This window comes from Hemitrygon akajei, chromosome 4 (genome assembly GCF_048418815.1).
Source record: "Hemitrygon akajei chromosome 4, sHemAka1.3, whole genome shotgun sequence".
Classification (NCBI taxonomy): Eukaryota; Metazoa; Chordata; class Chondrichthyes; order Myliobatiformes; family Dasyatidae; genus Hemitrygon; species Hemitrygon akajei.
Window position 1 is genome coordinate 194,966,299 of NC_133127.1, and position 17,463 is coordinate 194,983,761.

At 45.5% G+C, this 17,463-nt stretch overlaps 1 protein-coding gene across 3 annotated transcripts in view; it reads right to left on the bottom strand.

Moving 5' to 3' along the window:
* LOC140727085 (beta-arrestin-1) overlaps window positions 1-16,791 on the bottom strand; it is a 141,752-nt gene extending 124,961 nt beyond the window's left edge. For 2 of the 3 annotated variants that reach the window (XM_073044328.1, XM_073044327.1), the window contains exon 1: window positions 16,482-16,791. In XM_073044328.1, coding sequence (XP_072900429.1) covers window positions 16,482-16,673 — 192 coding nt within the window. In that variant the 5' untranslated portion in view covers window positions 16,674-16,791. The remainder of the gene's footprint in view (window positions 1-16,481) is intronic. The other variant, XM_073044329.1, reaches the window with a different exon arrangement.
* Between the last annotated feature and the right edge of the window lie 672 nt (window positions 16,792-17,463).

The following is a 17,463-nucleotide window of genomic DNA, read 5'->3' on the forward strand; positions in this document are numbered from 1 at the left end:
AGGGTCTTTTAAGGGACTCTTAGATCGGTACATGAAGCTTAGAAAAAGAGGGCTATGCGGTAGGGAATTTCTAGGCGGTTCCTAGAGTAGATTACATGGTGAGCCAAAGGGCCTGTAATGTGCTGTAGGTTTCAATGTTTTATGTACCCACTCATGGGGAAGGCTTCTGGAGTTAACCCCGCAGGGTAAAATCTGGAGCTGGATTCCCTCAGGCAGTCCAGCATTGAGTTCAACTCTCTTATGATGCCAGTGGTGCCAAAGTGTATCAGTCTCTGCCATTCCTTCGGATTCATTAACTGCATGGAGAGGGGGAGCCTGCTGTATGGGCCACAGCTTGCCCTCCATATTGTACTAGGCTGGCTTGCATATCACTTAGACAGCTGGGACACACCATCCCTGGTCTATCCCAACCAACGGAGGCCACTGAGAATGTTTGGAATGATCTGCCTGGATGGGATACAGACATGAACTGTCTCTCAGTACATGTGTCAACCAATATTCCACCTGGGGTAGGAATACCACCGCCATCGAGGAGCAGCACAGTGGAGCAGTGGGTAAAGCCACCAGAGACCCAGGTTCGATCCTGACTCCCACCGTAGTCTGTCTGGAGATTGTGGATCCTTGTTTTGGCTACATGGGTTTCCCCTCAGGTGCTCCGGTTTCCTCCCACATTCCAAAGGTGCACAGGTTGGTGATTTAATTGGTCAGTGTGAATTGCCCCTAGTGTATGGATAAGGGACGGAATCTGGTGGGGGGTGGGGGGGGGAGTTAACAGGAGCATTGGCGCCACGGTTAGTGCAACAGCATTACAGCTCAGGGTGGAGTTCGGAGCTCAGAGTTCAATCTTGCAGAAATTTGTAAGGACCGCATGTCCTCCCCGTGTGGATTTTCTCCGGGCGCTCTAGTTTCCACCCACAGTCCAAAGCCTCACCGGCTGGTAGGTTAATTGGTCATTGTAAATTGTCCTGTGATTGGGCTAGGGTTAAATTGGGGGTTGCTGGCTGCCATGGGTCAAAGGGCAGGAAAAGGCCTATTCTGCGCTGTACCTCAAAAAAAATTACAGGGAATAAGAGAGTGACAGGGACCAATGGAAATGCTCTCACGGGATATAGCACAGAGACAAGGAGCTGAGTGGCACGTTTCTGCATTGGATTAAATAACCTAGACTGGACTTTGAGGCTCGGGCCCTGTATTCACTGGAATGGCAAAGCAGACTCTCTTCCTGTAGTAACCTGGGGTATATCCTATCTGGTCCCAGGGACATATCCATCTCTCTGTGGCTGTGTTGGTGCTGGAAGCATGGAGACATTAATGGGCTGATCCCAGCACTTCCCCGAACTGTGTTGGTCATTGGTACAAACAATGCATTTCAATTGTTTGATATTTAGAAAGATAGAAAACCAACAGCACAATACAGGCCCTTTGGCCCACAAAGTTGTGCCGAACATGTCCCTACCTTAGAAATTACTAGACTTACCCATAGCCCTCTATTTTTCTAAGCTCCATGTACCTATCCAAAAGTCTCTTAAAAGACCCTATCGTATCCGCCTCCACCACAGTTGCTGGCAGCCCATTCCACGCACTCACCACTCTCTCTGCATAAAAAACATACCCCTGACATCTCCTCTGTACCTAGTCCCCAGCACCTTAAACCTGTGTCCTCTTGTGTCAACCATTTCAGCCCTGGGAAAAAGCCTCTGACTATCCACAAAATTAATGTCTCTCATCAGCTTATATACCTCTATCAGGTCACCTCTCATCCTCTGTCGCTCCAAGGAGAAAAGGCTGAGTTCACTCAACCTGTCTTCATAAGTTTCATCTGACAAATAAAGTAAATCTTATCATTGACAAAGATTAAAGTAAATTTATTATCAAAGTACATACAGTATATGTTACTATATACAACCCTGAGGTCCATTTTCTTACTCAATAAATCCATAACAGAATCAATGAAAGACTGCACCAATTTGGACATTGTGTGCAAAATACAACAAACTGTGCAAATACTAAAAGAAATAAATAACAATAAAAAATAAATAAGCAATAGATAGTGAACTTGAGGTGAGTCCTTGAAAGTGAGCCCATAGGTTGTGGGAACATTTCAATGATGGGGCAAGTGAAGTTATCCCCTTTGGTTCAAGAGCCTGATAGTTAAGGAGTAATAACTGTTCCTGAACCTGGTGGTGTGAGTCCTGAGGCTCCTGTACCTTCTTCCCAATGGCAGCAGTGAGCAGAGAGCATGACCTGGGTGGAGGGGGTCCCTGATGATGGATGCTGCTTTCCTGTGACAACGCTCCATGTAGATGTGCCCAATGGTGGGGAGGGCTTTACCCGTGATGGACTGGGCCATATCCACTGCTTTTTGTTGGACTTTTCCATTCAAGGGCATTGATGTTTCCATACAAGGCTGCGATGTAGCCAGTCAATAGACTGTACTCTCCACTGCACATCTGTTGAAGTTTGTCAGAGTTTTAGATGCCACGTTGAATCTTCGTAAACTCCAGGATGTAGATCATTAAGTTGTTCATTTGAATTCTCTTTTCCCCCGTTGCATCCCTTTGACCTCAGAGAAGATCATCAAACCACAGGGTGATCCTGGTTTACCAGGTTGATGCCTGGATTAGAGGGCATATTTCATAATGAGAGGTTGGACAAACTTGGGTCGTTTTCTCTGGAGTGGCAGAGGCTGAGAGGAGATCTAATGGCAGTTTATAAGATTATGAGAGGCATAGATACAGTAGACTGACAGTATCTTTTTCCCCAAGGTTGAAATGTCTAATGCCAGAGGGCGTGCATTTACGGTGAGAGGGGATAATTACAAAGAGCTGAGAGGAGAAAGATTTCATAAATACACAGAGTGGTGTGTGCTTGGACTGTGCTACCTGGGGTGGTGGTTGAGGCAAAAACGTGATGGATTAAATAGGCACATGAATTTGAGGAAAACAGAAAGATATGGGCATTGTAGAGGCAGATGGCCATTAGTTTACTAGATCATTTTATTGCTAATTTAATTGGTTGAGCACAACATTGTGTTTCCGTGCTCTACTGTTCTACATTCTAGAATCACTCAGCACAGCAACAGGCCCTTCGGCCTGCCATGTCTCTGCTGACCCAAACACCAATTTATGTTAACTCCATCATATCCTCCCCACAGCCCCAGCTCCCTGCAGATTCTATCCCTCATCCATACACTGCGGCCAATTAACCCACCAACCAGGGTGTATGGCATGTGGGAGCAAACCGGAGTGACTTTGGGGAGGGGGGAGGGGGGTAGGGGTGGTGAGGCTGTGAATCAACAGTCTTAGGGAGAATGTACAAACCACACACACACACGCACACACATTGAAGTTGGTATTGAACTTGCATGACTGGCACTGAGAGACGTGAGGTCCACGAGCTATGCCACAGAACTGCCTACGACCAGAGACGCCAACTGTTTCTCCCGCCAATGATGCTGCTCCACCTTCTGAGAAGTCTTACTTCAGAAGAAAGTGAGGCTAAAACAGGGAGGATACCATAAGACATAGGAGCAAAATCAGGCCATTCAGCCCATTGACTCTCCACCATCCCATCATGGCTGATTTATTTTCCCTGTTTTCTCCCCACATGGCCATCCTTTCTCAAGATCCTTATTCCAACAGACATCCTCACAACATGTCTACATAAGGACTTAATAAGAGCAAAGAAGTGGCAGATGGAATACAGTACAGGGAAGTGTCTGGTCATGCATGTTGGTAGAAGGAATAAAGGTGTAGACTGTTTTCTCAACAGAGAGAAAAAAGACCAAAAATGATTGGGAAAGAGAACTTAATCTTATTATTCCTATTGAGAATTGGGATAGAATTCTTAAATTAGTTAATACATCATCTATATGTGCCAAACATTCATTATTACAATTTAAGGTTGTACATAGGGCCCATATGTCCAAGGATAAATTAGCTCATTTTTATTCTCATATAAACCCTATTTGTGACAGATGTCATTTAGAAATCGCTTCTTTAACTCATATGTTTTGGTCATGTCCACTTTTGAGAAAATATTGGAAAGATATTTTTGATATTATTTCGGCGGTATTGAACATTGATTTACAACCCCATCCTATTACCGCAATTTTTGGTTTACCGATGATGGACTTACTTCACTTATCTCCGTCCGCCTGTCGAATGATTGCTTTTCTCACTTTGATGGCTAGAAGATCTATTCTGTTGAATTGGAAGGAAATTAATCCTCCCACGGTATTTCATTGGCTTTCTCAAACTATGTTATGTTTAAATTTAGAAAAAATTAGAAGTGCTGTATTTGATACTTCTATTAAATTTGAAAAGATATGGAGACCATTTATTCAATATTTTCATATGATGTAATGGCCCTGTGCCGGGCCTATTGGTTTTTTTTCAGCCTTAATCGTATGTATGTTGAGAGGATCGGAGTTGACGTCATTGATGTTTATGTATACTCGTGAGATACTATGAACAGCCCTTTTTTTTTCCCTTTTTAAAAGTTTTTTTTATTTTTTTTTCTTTTTGGTTTTTTTTTCTTTTTCTTGATACTAGATTAGTAGATTAGCTAATTTCCTTAGATAGATTTTTTTTTTCTCTTTTTTACATTATATATTATGAAATATCTAAACTTACCTTGTTCATATATATACTATACGGTGTATGTTTTGGGAAACTTACTTATGCTCTATTCATTGTTTATGTAATACTTTATGTATAATGGGAGTCTATATATTTGTAATCCCTTACCATTATTTGAATTGTATCTCATTCATAATATTTTAAATATTAATAAAAAGATTGAAAGAGAGAGAGAGAGAGAGAGAGAACAGAGAGAAAATTCAAAAATCAGAGGTGCAAGGGACTTGGGAGTTCTTGTGCAGGATTTCCTAAAGGTTAATTTGCAGGTTGAGTCTGTGGTGAGGAAGGCAAATGAAATGTTGGCATTCATTTCGAGAGGACTAGAATATAAGAGCAAGGATGTAATGCTGAGGCTTTACAAGTCATTGGTGAGACCGCACTTGGAGTACTGTGAGCAGTTTTGGGCCCCTTGTCTAAGAAAGGATGTGCTGGGATTAGAAAGAGTCTATAGGAGGCTCATTAGAATGATTCTGGGAATGAAAAGGTTAACGTATAAGGAACATTTGATGGCTGTGGGCCTGTACTCTGGAATTTAGAAGAATGAGAGGGAATCTCATTGAAACCAATTGAATACTGAAAGGCTTAGATAGAGTGACACCAGCGCCAGACTCCGGAGCGAAGGCTCCCAAGTTTGAATCCAGTTGGACGCTCCCGAACATGCTTTCCATCCGTGCTGGGTTGAGTGTCGAGCTCGCAACTCGGTCTTGTAAGAAAAAACACTGCGCTGTGAGAAGGACGTGGGGGAGCACTCGCAGAATCTTTCCTCCAAGACAACCACTTGAAAAATAAGTGGTTGCCGAGGCTCTGTCAGAGTATGGCACACCAAAAAAAAAGATAGAGTGAATGTGAAGAGGCTGTTGCCTATAGCAGGGAAGAGTAGGACCAGAGGCCGCAGCCTCAGAAGAGAGGGACGTCCATCTAGGACAGAGATGAGGAGGAATTTCTTCAGCTAGAGTGTGGTGAAGCTGCGTAATTAATTGCCACAGGCGGCTATGAAGACAAAGTCATTGGGTATACTTAATGCAGAGGCTGATAGTTTCTTGATTAGTCATGGGTGCCAAAGATTACAGGGAGAAGGCAGCAGAATGGGGTTGAGAGGGATAATAAATCAGCCACGATGAATGGTGGAGCTGACTCAATTGTCCAAAGAGCCAAATCCTGCTCCCGTGTCTTATGTCCGTTTATGTGGAACAGATGGTTTCCACGCACTAGCATTCAGCAAGAGACACTCTCTGCCAAAAATGGTCTTGCTCAAATCAGACTGAGCACAGATGGGAGTATCCAGCTGGCTATCCAGCAAACGTCACCGAGAAACAGGCAAAAGTCTTTGGCTCCAACAGAGCCAGCTTCTCTTCCGATCAACAACACTCCACCCAACCGGAACCAAGCAGGAATTTGCAAGGTATTCCCTAGCCAGTGACTTCAGAATCAGGTTTAATATCACTGGCATATGTCACGAAATTTGTTGTTTCGCGGCAGCAATACATTGTGATACATAATAATAAAAGCTACTACAATAAGAAACATTTTAAAAAATTAAGTTAATTAAGTAGTGGAAGAGAGAGAAAAGTATTAAGGTAGAGTACATTGTCCATCCAGAAATCTGACGGTGGAGGGGAATTACTGAGTGTCTCTCATCAGGCTCCTGGACCTCTTCCTTGATGGTAGCAATGAGAAGAGGTAACATCCTAGGTGATGCGGCAGGGGGGTGGGGGGGGGGAATGTCCTTAATGACAGATGCCACCTTTTTTTAAAGCATCGCCTTTCAGAGGTGCCCTCGATGCCAGGGAGGTGGGTGCCCAGGATGGTGCCCATAGAGTTTATAACTTTCTGATCCTGTTCAGTGGCCCCTCTGTACTAGATGGTGATCCGACCAATGAGGATGCTCCATGGTACATCTGTAGAAACTTGCAAATGTCTTTGGTGACGTACCAATTCTCCCCAAACTCCTAAAAGTATAGCCACTGTCATGCCTTCTTTGTAATTACATCAATATGCACTGCATTGACTGAACACCCTGTTTCAAAAATTGTCCAGAGGTCAAGGAGGCTATTCAGCTCACTTATCTTGTACCATTCCAATTACTGTCATTTCTACTCTGTCCCATCTTCTCTTTAACCTATCAGTCCTACTGGGACATAGGCCACCAAATGCAGCTCACTAGTGTCCTCTCTCCTGGACCAGCCCAGGTGTAACCCAGTGAAGATCCTTCCTCCCCCAGGGATGAGGTTCCTTTCGCAGGCCATGGCAAAGTTACTCTGCTCCTCCAGCCCTGAATATTCTTACAGTAGCATAGAGGTTAGCCCTTGGCTTTACAGAGCCAGTGGACCTGGTTTAATGCCCGCTGCTGCCTGTAAGGGGTTTGTTTGTATGTCTCTCCGTGACTTCGTGGGTTTCCTCTGGGCATTTCGGTTTCTGCTCTCATTCCAAAATCAAGACGTAGGCGTTAAGGTTGGTGAGTTGTGGGCATCCTATGTTGGTGCCAGAAACATGACAACATTTGCAGACTGCCCCCAGCTCATTCTCGGACTGGGATGGTTCTTGACACAAATGATGCATTTTACTGCACATTTTAATGTACGTGTGACAAATAAATCTAATCTTTATGTATGTATGTACGCCTCCGTTAGTCTCGATAGACCATGGATTTGCACCTTGGAAAGTTTCCAGGGCGCAAGCCTGGGCAAGGTTTTTTTTTATGAAAGACCAGCAGCTGCAAGTCTCCCCTCTCCACGCCACCGATGTTGTCCAAGGGAAGGGCATTAGTCTCCACAGCACCGGTGTCATCGCAGAGCAATGTGTGGTTAAGCGCCTTGCTCAAGGACACACACGCAGCCTCATTCAAGGCTCGAACTAGCGACCTTCAGATCACTAGACGAACGCCTTAACCACTTGGCCACGCGCCAACACCTAATCTTTATACAACTGTGCACGTGACAATGGTGAGTCCGCACTTGGCGTACTGTATACTGTTCTGCTTGCTCAGCTCTTGGAAGAATGTCACTCTGTTGGACAGAGTGCAGAAAAGATTCACAGAGATGTTATTGGGTCAGGGCGGCTTTAGTTACAAAGGCTGGAAATGTATGAAACTAACGGTGACCTTAGTTTTATAAAAATCACAAGGGACATAAATTTGCAGGATTTTGTGAATAAAACATGCAAAAACCACAGCCTTTTATTTCCACTATGAACAAACCAAAAGCAGTCACCTTACACTGACGTCATTACGTCAGACACCGTCTCTTAAAGCAAACGCGACAATTCCATGATGGTGCTTGTGCATTACACGGAACAGTTTCTGTTACAAACAATGTATCATCTGCAACCCATTACATTACCCTACAAGTTCAAGTTTATTGTCGTATGTATACACAACCAAATGAAACAACATTCCTCCAGACCACAGTGTATCCACACAAGATACATCACACACAGCACATAAAACAAAATATTACCATAAATAAGTTAATTAAATGTAATTCAAAGTGCACATGCAGTGTGCAGCACAAGTAAACAATAAACAGCTCACTGTCCTAGTGAGACCTCGGTGGTGGTGATGGGGTATTCATTAATCTCCCAGCCTGAGGGAAGAAGCTGTTACCCAGTCTGACAGTCCTAGTCCTGATGCTCCCGGACCTCCTTCCTGATGGTGGTGGGTCAAAGAGATTGTGGGATGGGTGGTAGGGATCCTCAACAATGCTTCAGGGCCTTTGTCTGCAACGCTCCCAGTAAATACCGCAACTTGGTAGATGGTCACATTCTTTTCCCCAGGCTGGGGAAATGCAATACTACAGGGCATAAATTTAAGGTGAGAGAAGAAAGATTTTGGTGGGTATACAATACGAGCTGCCAGAGGAAGTGGTAAAGGCGAGTTCAATTTAGAGTTTAGAAATTTAGAGTGCTATTTAGAAAGGTTTAGAGCAGGGATTCCCAACCTGGGGTCCACTGGCCACTTGCTTAATGGCATTGGTCCATGGAATTAAAAAAAAGGCTGGGGAACCCCTGGTTTAGAGGGATGTGGACCAAATACAGGCAAATGGGACTAGCGCGGATTGACATCTGGGTGAGCATGGACTAGTTGGGCTGACGGACTAATTCCATGCTGTATGGCTCTTTCCTGAAAAAATTATCCCGAACTTCCTTTGGGAATTGCCTGTTGAATCAGAAACAAAAAAAAAAATGCTGAAGGAACTCATTGAGCCAGGCAACGTCTGTGGAGGCAAAGGGTCAGTCAGCATTTCTGGTCAAATTAACACAATGACAGTCACTAAAATGTCTGTCCCCACCATGGACGGTCCCAAGCCCGGCTGTGAAAGGAGCACGGTTGTACATGGTCCCATAAAAACCCAGAACTACAGAAACACCAACAGAAGCTCCAAAGACCTCGTCCCTGGGAGAGGAGGGGTCTTCACCTAGGTGTACAAAGGCACGCGGTGAAACTTCTGGCTCTGGAGAGAGGGCTCAGGCGAGCTGTTGTCGGCAGCCTAAACTCCAGCAGCAGTGAAGGGCTTAAGAAGCAAATGTCAACCATTCCTCTTTCCTCGTTCCCCACAGAGCTCCGCCAGTAGCTTGTGTCTTACTCAAGATCCCAGCATCTGCCGTGTCTTACGTCTCCTGCGGAATGTGACCCCTGGTCAAAGTGACTCTCTGTGTCGATAATCACTCGTCTTGAATCCAGATCTGCAGCTGGCTGGCTGGTCCTCTGCCATCTGTGTCCACCCTCTCTGCATTTACTCTTTCAAAACCACTTCAGTTCTTTTTTGTTCTAATTGCACTTTAGTGTAGAAATTGAAAATTTAATTGTTTTTTATTTATTTAGAGATATAGCATGGAATAGGCCCTTCCAGCCTAATGAGCCATAATGCCAAGCAATCCCCTGATTTAACCCCAGCCTAATCACAGGACAATTCACAATGACCAATTAACCTACCAACCGGTACGTCTTCAGATTGTGGGAGGAAACCAGAGCACCCAGAGGAAAGCCACAAGCTCACAGAGTTTTCTTACAGAGAACTCCGAATTGAACTCCAAACTCCGATGCCCAGAGTTGTCATAGCATCACTCGAACCTCTAGGCTATCTTGGTATAATTTGATTTTCTCCTGAATGTTGTTTAAATAATGCTCTGTGCCTGTGATGCTGCTGCAAGTAAGTTTTTCATTGCACCTGTGCACACACAGACTCATACAGAGAACAACAAACACAACGTTGACCCTGATAATCTGGTAAACCAATTCCAATTCAATAGACAATAGGTGCAGGAGTAGGCCATTCGGCCCTTTGAGCCAGCACCACCATTTAATGTGATCATGGCTGATCATACACAATCAGTACCCTTCTCCCCATATCCCTTGACTCCACTATCTTCAAGAACTCTATCTAACTCTTTCTTGAAAGCATCCAGAGAATTGGCCTCCACTGCCTTCCGAGGCAGAGCATTCCACAGATCCACAACTCTCTGGGTGAAAAAGTTTTTCCTCAACTCTGTTCTAAATGGCCTACCCCTTATTCTTAAACTGTGGCCTCTGGTTCTGGACTCCCCCAACATTGCAAACATGTTTCCTGCCTCTAGCATGTCTAATCCTTTAATAATCTTATATGTTTCAATCAGATCCCCTCTCATCCTTCTAAATTCCAGTGTATACAAGCCCAGTGGCTCCAATCTTTCAACTTATGACAGTCCCGTCATCCTGGGAAATAACCTCGTGAACCTACGCTACACTCCCTCAATAGCAAGAATTTCCTTCCACAACAACACAAGAAGCTGCAGAGAAGCTCCACCCGATACATCACAGAAACGTCTCTCCCCACGATCTACAGGAAGTGCTACCTCAAGATGGCAACATCCAACAAGGATCCCCCACCATCGGGGCAATGTCTTCTCCCATTGAGCAGGAGGCACTGAAGCCCCAAGTCCCACACCACCAGGTTCAGGAATGGCTACTTCCCTCCAAAATGGTGTAGTGGTTAGCACATCACTTTACAACACCAGCAAGAAATCAATGTTTAGGGTTCAATTCCCACCACCATCTGTAAGGAGTTTTTAAAACAGGCGGAGGCAAGATAAGTAGATAAGCTCATTCCTTATTTATTTTTTTTCTTGGGGGAAAAGGGGGTATGTCTACAAAGTTAGTGTTCTGTTCCAAGTGTCAGATGTGGGATTTCCAAGAGACTCCCAGCCTCCTCGATGGCCACATCTGCACCAGGTGCAGTGAAGTGCAGTTCCTTAAAGACCGAGTTAGGGAACTAGAGATGCAACTCGGTGACGTTTGGCTTGTTAGGGAAGCAGTGATAGACAGGAGCAACAGGGAGGTAGTCATCCCAAGGCTACAGGAGACAGACAAATGGGTGACTGTCAGGAGAGGGAAGGGAGAACATCAGATAGTGGAGAGCACCCCTGTGGCCATCACCCTCAACAACGTACTCCATTTTGAGTACTGTTGGGGGAGGAAAAACAACCTACCTGGGGGAAGTAACAGTGGCCATGCCTCTGACACTGAGTCTGGCTCTGTGGCTCAGAAGGGTGGGGAACTGAAGAGGATGGCAGCAGAAAAAAGGGACTCTATCATTACAGGGACACTTAGGTGATTCTGTGGACGTGAAAAGGAAACACGATGGTAGTTTGCCTCCTGGGTGCCAGGGTTCATGATGTTTTTTGTACGTGTCCGCATTATCCTGAAAAGGGAGGGTGAGCAACCGGAAGTCATGGTACACATTGGTACCAATGACGTTGGTAGAAAAAGCGAGAAGGTCATGAAAAAAAGAGTATAAAAAGTTAGGAAGGAAGCTGAGAAGCAGGACCTCAAGGGTAGTAATCTTGAAATTGCTGCAACAGGGAGGATAGGAATAGAATGAGGTGGCAGATAAATATGTGGGTGAAGAATTGGAGCAGGGGCAGGGATTCAAATTTCTGGATCATTGGGGCCTATTCTGGGGCAGGTGTGACCTGTACAAAAGGGACAGGTTGCACTTAAATCCGAGGGGGACCAATATCCTTGAGGGTAGGTTTGCTCGAGCTGTTGGGAGTGGTTTAAACTAATCTGACCGTGGGATGGGAACCAGTGTGATCGAGCTGAGGATGAGCCAGTGGGTTTACAAGTAGATGATGGGTGTAACACAAATGTAAGGAAGGACAAGCCAATGATTGGGTACAAATACAGACAGAGGCAAAGAGTTAAATTGTACCACAGAGGCAAAATTCAAAAGGGCAAAGAACGCAGGACTGAAGGTGCTGTATTTAAATGCATGTAGCGTTTGGAATAAGGTGGATGAACTCATGCTGCAATTAGAGATTGGTCGGTATGATGTTGTAGGCACCACTGAGTCATGGCTGAAAGAAGACCATAGTTGGAAGCTTAAGATCAAAGGATATACTTTGTATCAAAAGGACAGGCAAGAAAGCATAGGCGGTGATGTGGCTCTGTTGTAAGAGATGGAATTACATCTTTAGAAGGAGGTAACATAGGGTCAGAGAATGTTGAATCTTTGTGTGTGCAGCTAAGAAACTGCAAGGATTAAAAACAACATTATGGGGAAAATGTATTGGTAGCCAAGATGTGGGGTTGAGATTACAAAGGGAACTGGTAAAGGCAAGTTATAAGGGTAATGACACAATTGTAATGGGGGACTTCAATATGCAAGGGGAGTGGGAAAATCAGATTGGTGTCGGATCACAAGAGAGGGAATTTGTTGAATGCCTATGAGATGGCTTTTTTGAGCAGCTTGTACTTGAGCCTACTCAGGGGAAGGCCATCTTAGATTGAGTGTTGTGTAATAACCCAGATCTTATTAGGGAGCTTAACGTAAAGGAACCCTTAGGAGGCAGTGAACATAATATGATTTAATTCATACTGCAACTTGAGAGAGAGAAGCATAACTCACATGTATCAGTATCACAACGGAATAAAGGGAATTACAGAGGCATGGGAGAGGAGCTTGCCCAGGTGGATTGGAGGAGGATACTGGCAGGGATGTCGGCAGAGCAGAGATGGCTGAAGTTTCTGGGAATAGTTCACAAGGTGCAGGATGGATATGTCCCACAGAGGAGGAAGTTCTCAAATGGCAGGGGTAGGCAACCATGGCTGACAAAGGAAGTTAAGAACTGAATAAAAGCCAAGGAAAGGGCATATAAGGATGCAAAAATAACTGGGAAATTAGATGACTGGGAAGCTTTTAAAATCCAGCAAAGGCAACTAAAAAAGCTATAAGCAAAAAGATGAAATATGAGGACAAACTAACCAATAATATAAAGCAGGATACCAAAAGTTTTTTTTTCCAGTAATATAAAGAGTAAAAGGGTTGGTGAGAGTTGATATTAGACCACTGGAAAATGATGCTGGTGAGATAGTAATTGGGGACAAAGAAATGGCAGATGAACTTAATGGGTACTTTGCATCAGTCTTCACTGTGGAAGACACTAGCAATGTGCCAGAGGTCTGTGAGTGTCAGGGAGCAGGAGTGAGTACCATTGTTATTACAAAGGAAAAAGTGTGTGGCAAACTCAATGGTCTTGAGGTGAATAAGTCACCTGGACCAGATGGACTACATCCCAGAGTTCTGAGAGAGGTTGCTAAGGAGATAACAGATGCATTGGTCATGATCTTTCAAGAATCACTTGATTCTGGCATGGGCATTCTATTGGAGTCCAGAGGAGGTTGACGAGGATGATTCCAGTAATGAAGGGATTAACATATGAGGAGTGTTTGGCAGCTTTGGGCCTCTACTCACTGTAACTTAGAAGAATGCGAGGGGATCTCATTGAAACCTACCGAACGTTGAAAGGACTAGATATGGTGTATATGGAGTGGATGGTTCCTGTGGTGGGGTATCCAGAACTAGAGGGCACAGCCTCAAAATTGAGGGGTGACCCTTTAGAACAGAGGTAAGGGGGAATTTTTTTAGCCAGAGAGTAGTGAATGCTATGCCACGGATTGCAGCGGAGGCCATGTCGATGGGTATAGTTAAAAGCATCAAAGGATATGGCTAGAAGGCAAGTGTATGGGGTTCAATGGGATCTGGGATCAGCCATGATGGAATGGCGGGGCAGACTCAATGGGCTGAATGGCCTAATTCTGTTCCTGTGTCTTATAGCTTGTATGCTCCCTCTGTGATCACGTGGTTTCCGCCGGCTGCTCTGGTTTCCTCCCACATTCCAAAGACATGTAGTTAGGGTTAGTAAGTTGTGGACATGCTATGTGGACGCAGAAAACATGGCGATCAGCACAATCCTCCCTGACTTGATTGGACACAAACAACGCAGTTCACTGTATTTATCGATGTACCTGTGAGGAATAAAGCTAATCTTTAATTGTTAAGCCAGCCTGTAGAACCCTAACCACTGCCTCAGCACAGCAACACTATGAACACTTTGCATTATAGTGCACTTTGGTTTTTTCTATTCTTCCTTATATTATTTTGTAGCACAACATGCACAAAATACTGCAGGAACAATTCCAATTTGGTCCATATCCCTCTGAACCTTTCTTCTCCATGACCTTTCCAAAGGTTGTAACTGTACCTGCCTCAACCACTTCCTCTGGCAGCTCGTTCTATACACCCAACGTCTTCTGTCTCTGAGACAGACACACGGATGATAGAACAATGGAGGCTATGTCGGAGGCAGGGGTTAGATTGATCTCAGAGTAGGTTAAAAGGTCGGCACAACAACGTGGGCTGAAGGGCCTGTACTGTGCTGTAACGGTGTGTTCTATGTTTTAGTAGATACGTTTGTTTGTTCGTTATGCGCCATGTCTAATGACGTGGGCGATCGTGGCGACCATGATTGTTCTCAACAATGTTTTCTGCAGAAGTGGTTTGCCATTGCCTTCTTCTGGACAGTGTCCTTACAGGACGGGTGACCCCAGTCATTATCAATACCGTTCAGAGATTGTCTGCCTGGTGTCAGTGGTCACTTAACCAGGACTTGTGATGTGCACCAGCTCCTCACACAACCATCTGCTCCTATGGCTTCATGTGACCCTAATCAGGGGTGACGGGGGGCTAAGCAGGTGCTACACCTTGCCCAAGGGTGACCTGCAGGCTAGCGGAGAGAAGGAGTGCCTTACACCTCTCTTAGTAGAGACACATCTCCACCCCACCACCCTAATGATGGGTAAATGCAAGCAGGCTTTTGCTACTGAAGCTGGGTGAGACTGCCTGGAGTTCACAGGCTCTGACATATAGGAGCAGAATTAGGCCATTCAGCCCATCAAATCTGCTCCAACATTCATCATGAATGATTCATTTTTTCCGCTGAACCCCACTCATTCTTAATAAGTGAGTGTAAAGGAGAACAAAATGATTGTTACCTAACGATAGTTCCCTCACAATACTTGACTTCAGTTTTCCGTAGCAGACATTAGTATGGGTAACTTCGTACTCTGAATCAGATTTAATTCTGACTGGCGTATGTCATGAAATTTGTTGTTTTGCAGCAGCAGTACATTGCAATTATTGTCCTATGAGATACAGGGCAAAGCTCTTGCACACTGCTCATACAGATCAGTTTGTTAAACAGTGAATTGAGGAAGGATAACGTACAGAGTCAGGGTGCCACCGTAGCAGAGCAATTAGCATGATGCTATTACAGCTCAGGGAGGAGGAGTTCACAGTTCAATTCCGGTATCATCTGTAAGAAATTTTTATATTCTTCCCATGTGTACGTGGGTTTCCTCCGGGTGCTCTGGTTTCCTCCCACCGTCGAAATACCGGTTCGTAGGTTAATTGGTCATTGTAAATTGCACCGTGATTAGGCCAGGGTTAAATAGGTGGGTTGTTGAAAGGCAGAATCTCTAAATAAATCATAGAACAGTACAGCTCTTCCTCCCACCATGTTGTGCCTCCCTTTTGACCCACTCCAAGGTAAAACTACAACCATGTAGAATAGAGTGTAAAAGTTAACGAAAGAGTGCAGTGCAGGTAAACAATAAAGTGCAGGGGCATAATGAGGTAGACTGTGAGGCCAAGAGTCCATCTGATCGTGCAAGGGGCCCGTCTGATCACCGTGGGACCAACACGGGAGGGAGGGACGTCAGTGAGGGGCTGCACAGTGGCCTGGTAGGCAGAGACCCAGGTTCAATTCCCATCGCTGCGTGGCCGCGTTGGTTTCCTACGGATGCCCCCGTTTCCCCTCACAGAGAGGGTTAGCAGGTTAACTGGTCACATGGGTGCAATGGGGGCAGAGATGCGAACCAGCGAACAGCCTCTGTAACTCCATCAGCACAGTTGATGTAGTTAGTATAAATCTCTGGTGGATGGCTACAGCGCAAGATCTCACAAACGGCAAAGGTGATTATGATTTCATAGATCTGCTTTGATCACCTCGATTGAGGGTATGAGACCAAGAGAGTGGAGAGGATTCCCCATTCCCATCAACTTATCAGAAAATGGTACCAGAGATCTTCTCACGTTCACCTGAGACAGACGGCCCCTCCAACACTCCTACAGCGCGACGCTCCTTCAGTAGCACCCCTCCCACAGCGGGGCGCCCCCTCATCCCCGGCCTGCCCGCGATCCCAGGATCTCGGCTGGAGACCCACAGAGAGGCCGGGCGAGCAGCCGGGGAGCAGTCTCCAACACCAGAACTTGCGAACGCCAACGCCTGCGATTCACCTCACCTCCCACCGCCCGTCACCCCCTGGATCAGGGGCACACACCCTCTCTGCCGGGCTGCAATAGAGCCCGAGGGGGACAGACAGCCCCTTCCATCACAGCACCGAGCCCAGCCCAGTCCGTGCATCAGTACATCATCTTTAAACCCCCCACCCACCCACCAATGCAATTCACAAAGACACCCAAACCAAGACCACCTCCCACACAGGCAAGAAACGAAAGCGCTGCCTACCTCGTCCCTCTGTCGCTCATCTTCCTCCAGTGATCCCGGGCGCTGGGTGGAATATCTCGCAGGGCGAAGTGTGTGTTTGGCTCTGTCTGTCTGTCTGTCTCTCTCTCTCACACACACACACACAAAACAATTAAGCCCACACCCCCCTCTGTAAATTCCTTTTTCGCTGACACACACCCTCCCCAACAGCATTAAATCCTCCTGTCCGTAATCTGCTAATGACAATTTCCTATTCGTTCCTCATTGTTCCTCATCAGCTGCCGACGGAGAAACAGCCCGAATTCTCTGCTTCCCCTTCTCGCTCATGAACACAGACCCACGCCTCCCTCCGCTTCAGGCCGCGCCCCCTCCCCTCCCCTCCGGCCAACCACCTTAATAAGGTAGACTGCACACCCGCACAGTCTCTCAAATACCTGGCGTTTAAATGCAGAGACACACTGGGAGCGATTAGAGGCAAAGGGCAGCTGACATACAGAAATAATTGTAAAAATATTCAGTTACTAAGTATTTTAACGTTAATTAGGAATAGAACATCCACCAGTACAGCACAGGAACAGGCCCTTCAGCCCACAATGTTGTGCCCAACCAATTAGTAACCTAATGGCCAACTAAACTAATCATTTCTGCCTTCACAATGTCCGTATCCCTCCATTGTCCCTCACATTCATGTGCTTATCTAAACGTCCCTTAAGTTTTGCTCATTCTCCGCGATGGTCATCTCCATGGCGCTGAGGCTACGCAGACTGCCCGGCTGCTGTGCTCTGTGCCCGCTAAGGGAGGCTTTGGGCCTACTCCACGCTGCTCTGAGGTTTGGATCTGAGGGCTCAATTTTGATTCAGAACGCTTCAATTGTTGGCAAGGTTTTTAAATTTTTCCTTTCTCTTGCGTGTCGGGTGGTGATCTTTTCTTTTTATTTTCTTTTTTTTTCTTTAATTGTGTTCTTTTGGGTTTCTTGCTTTGTGAGCAAGCAAACCTCAAGGTT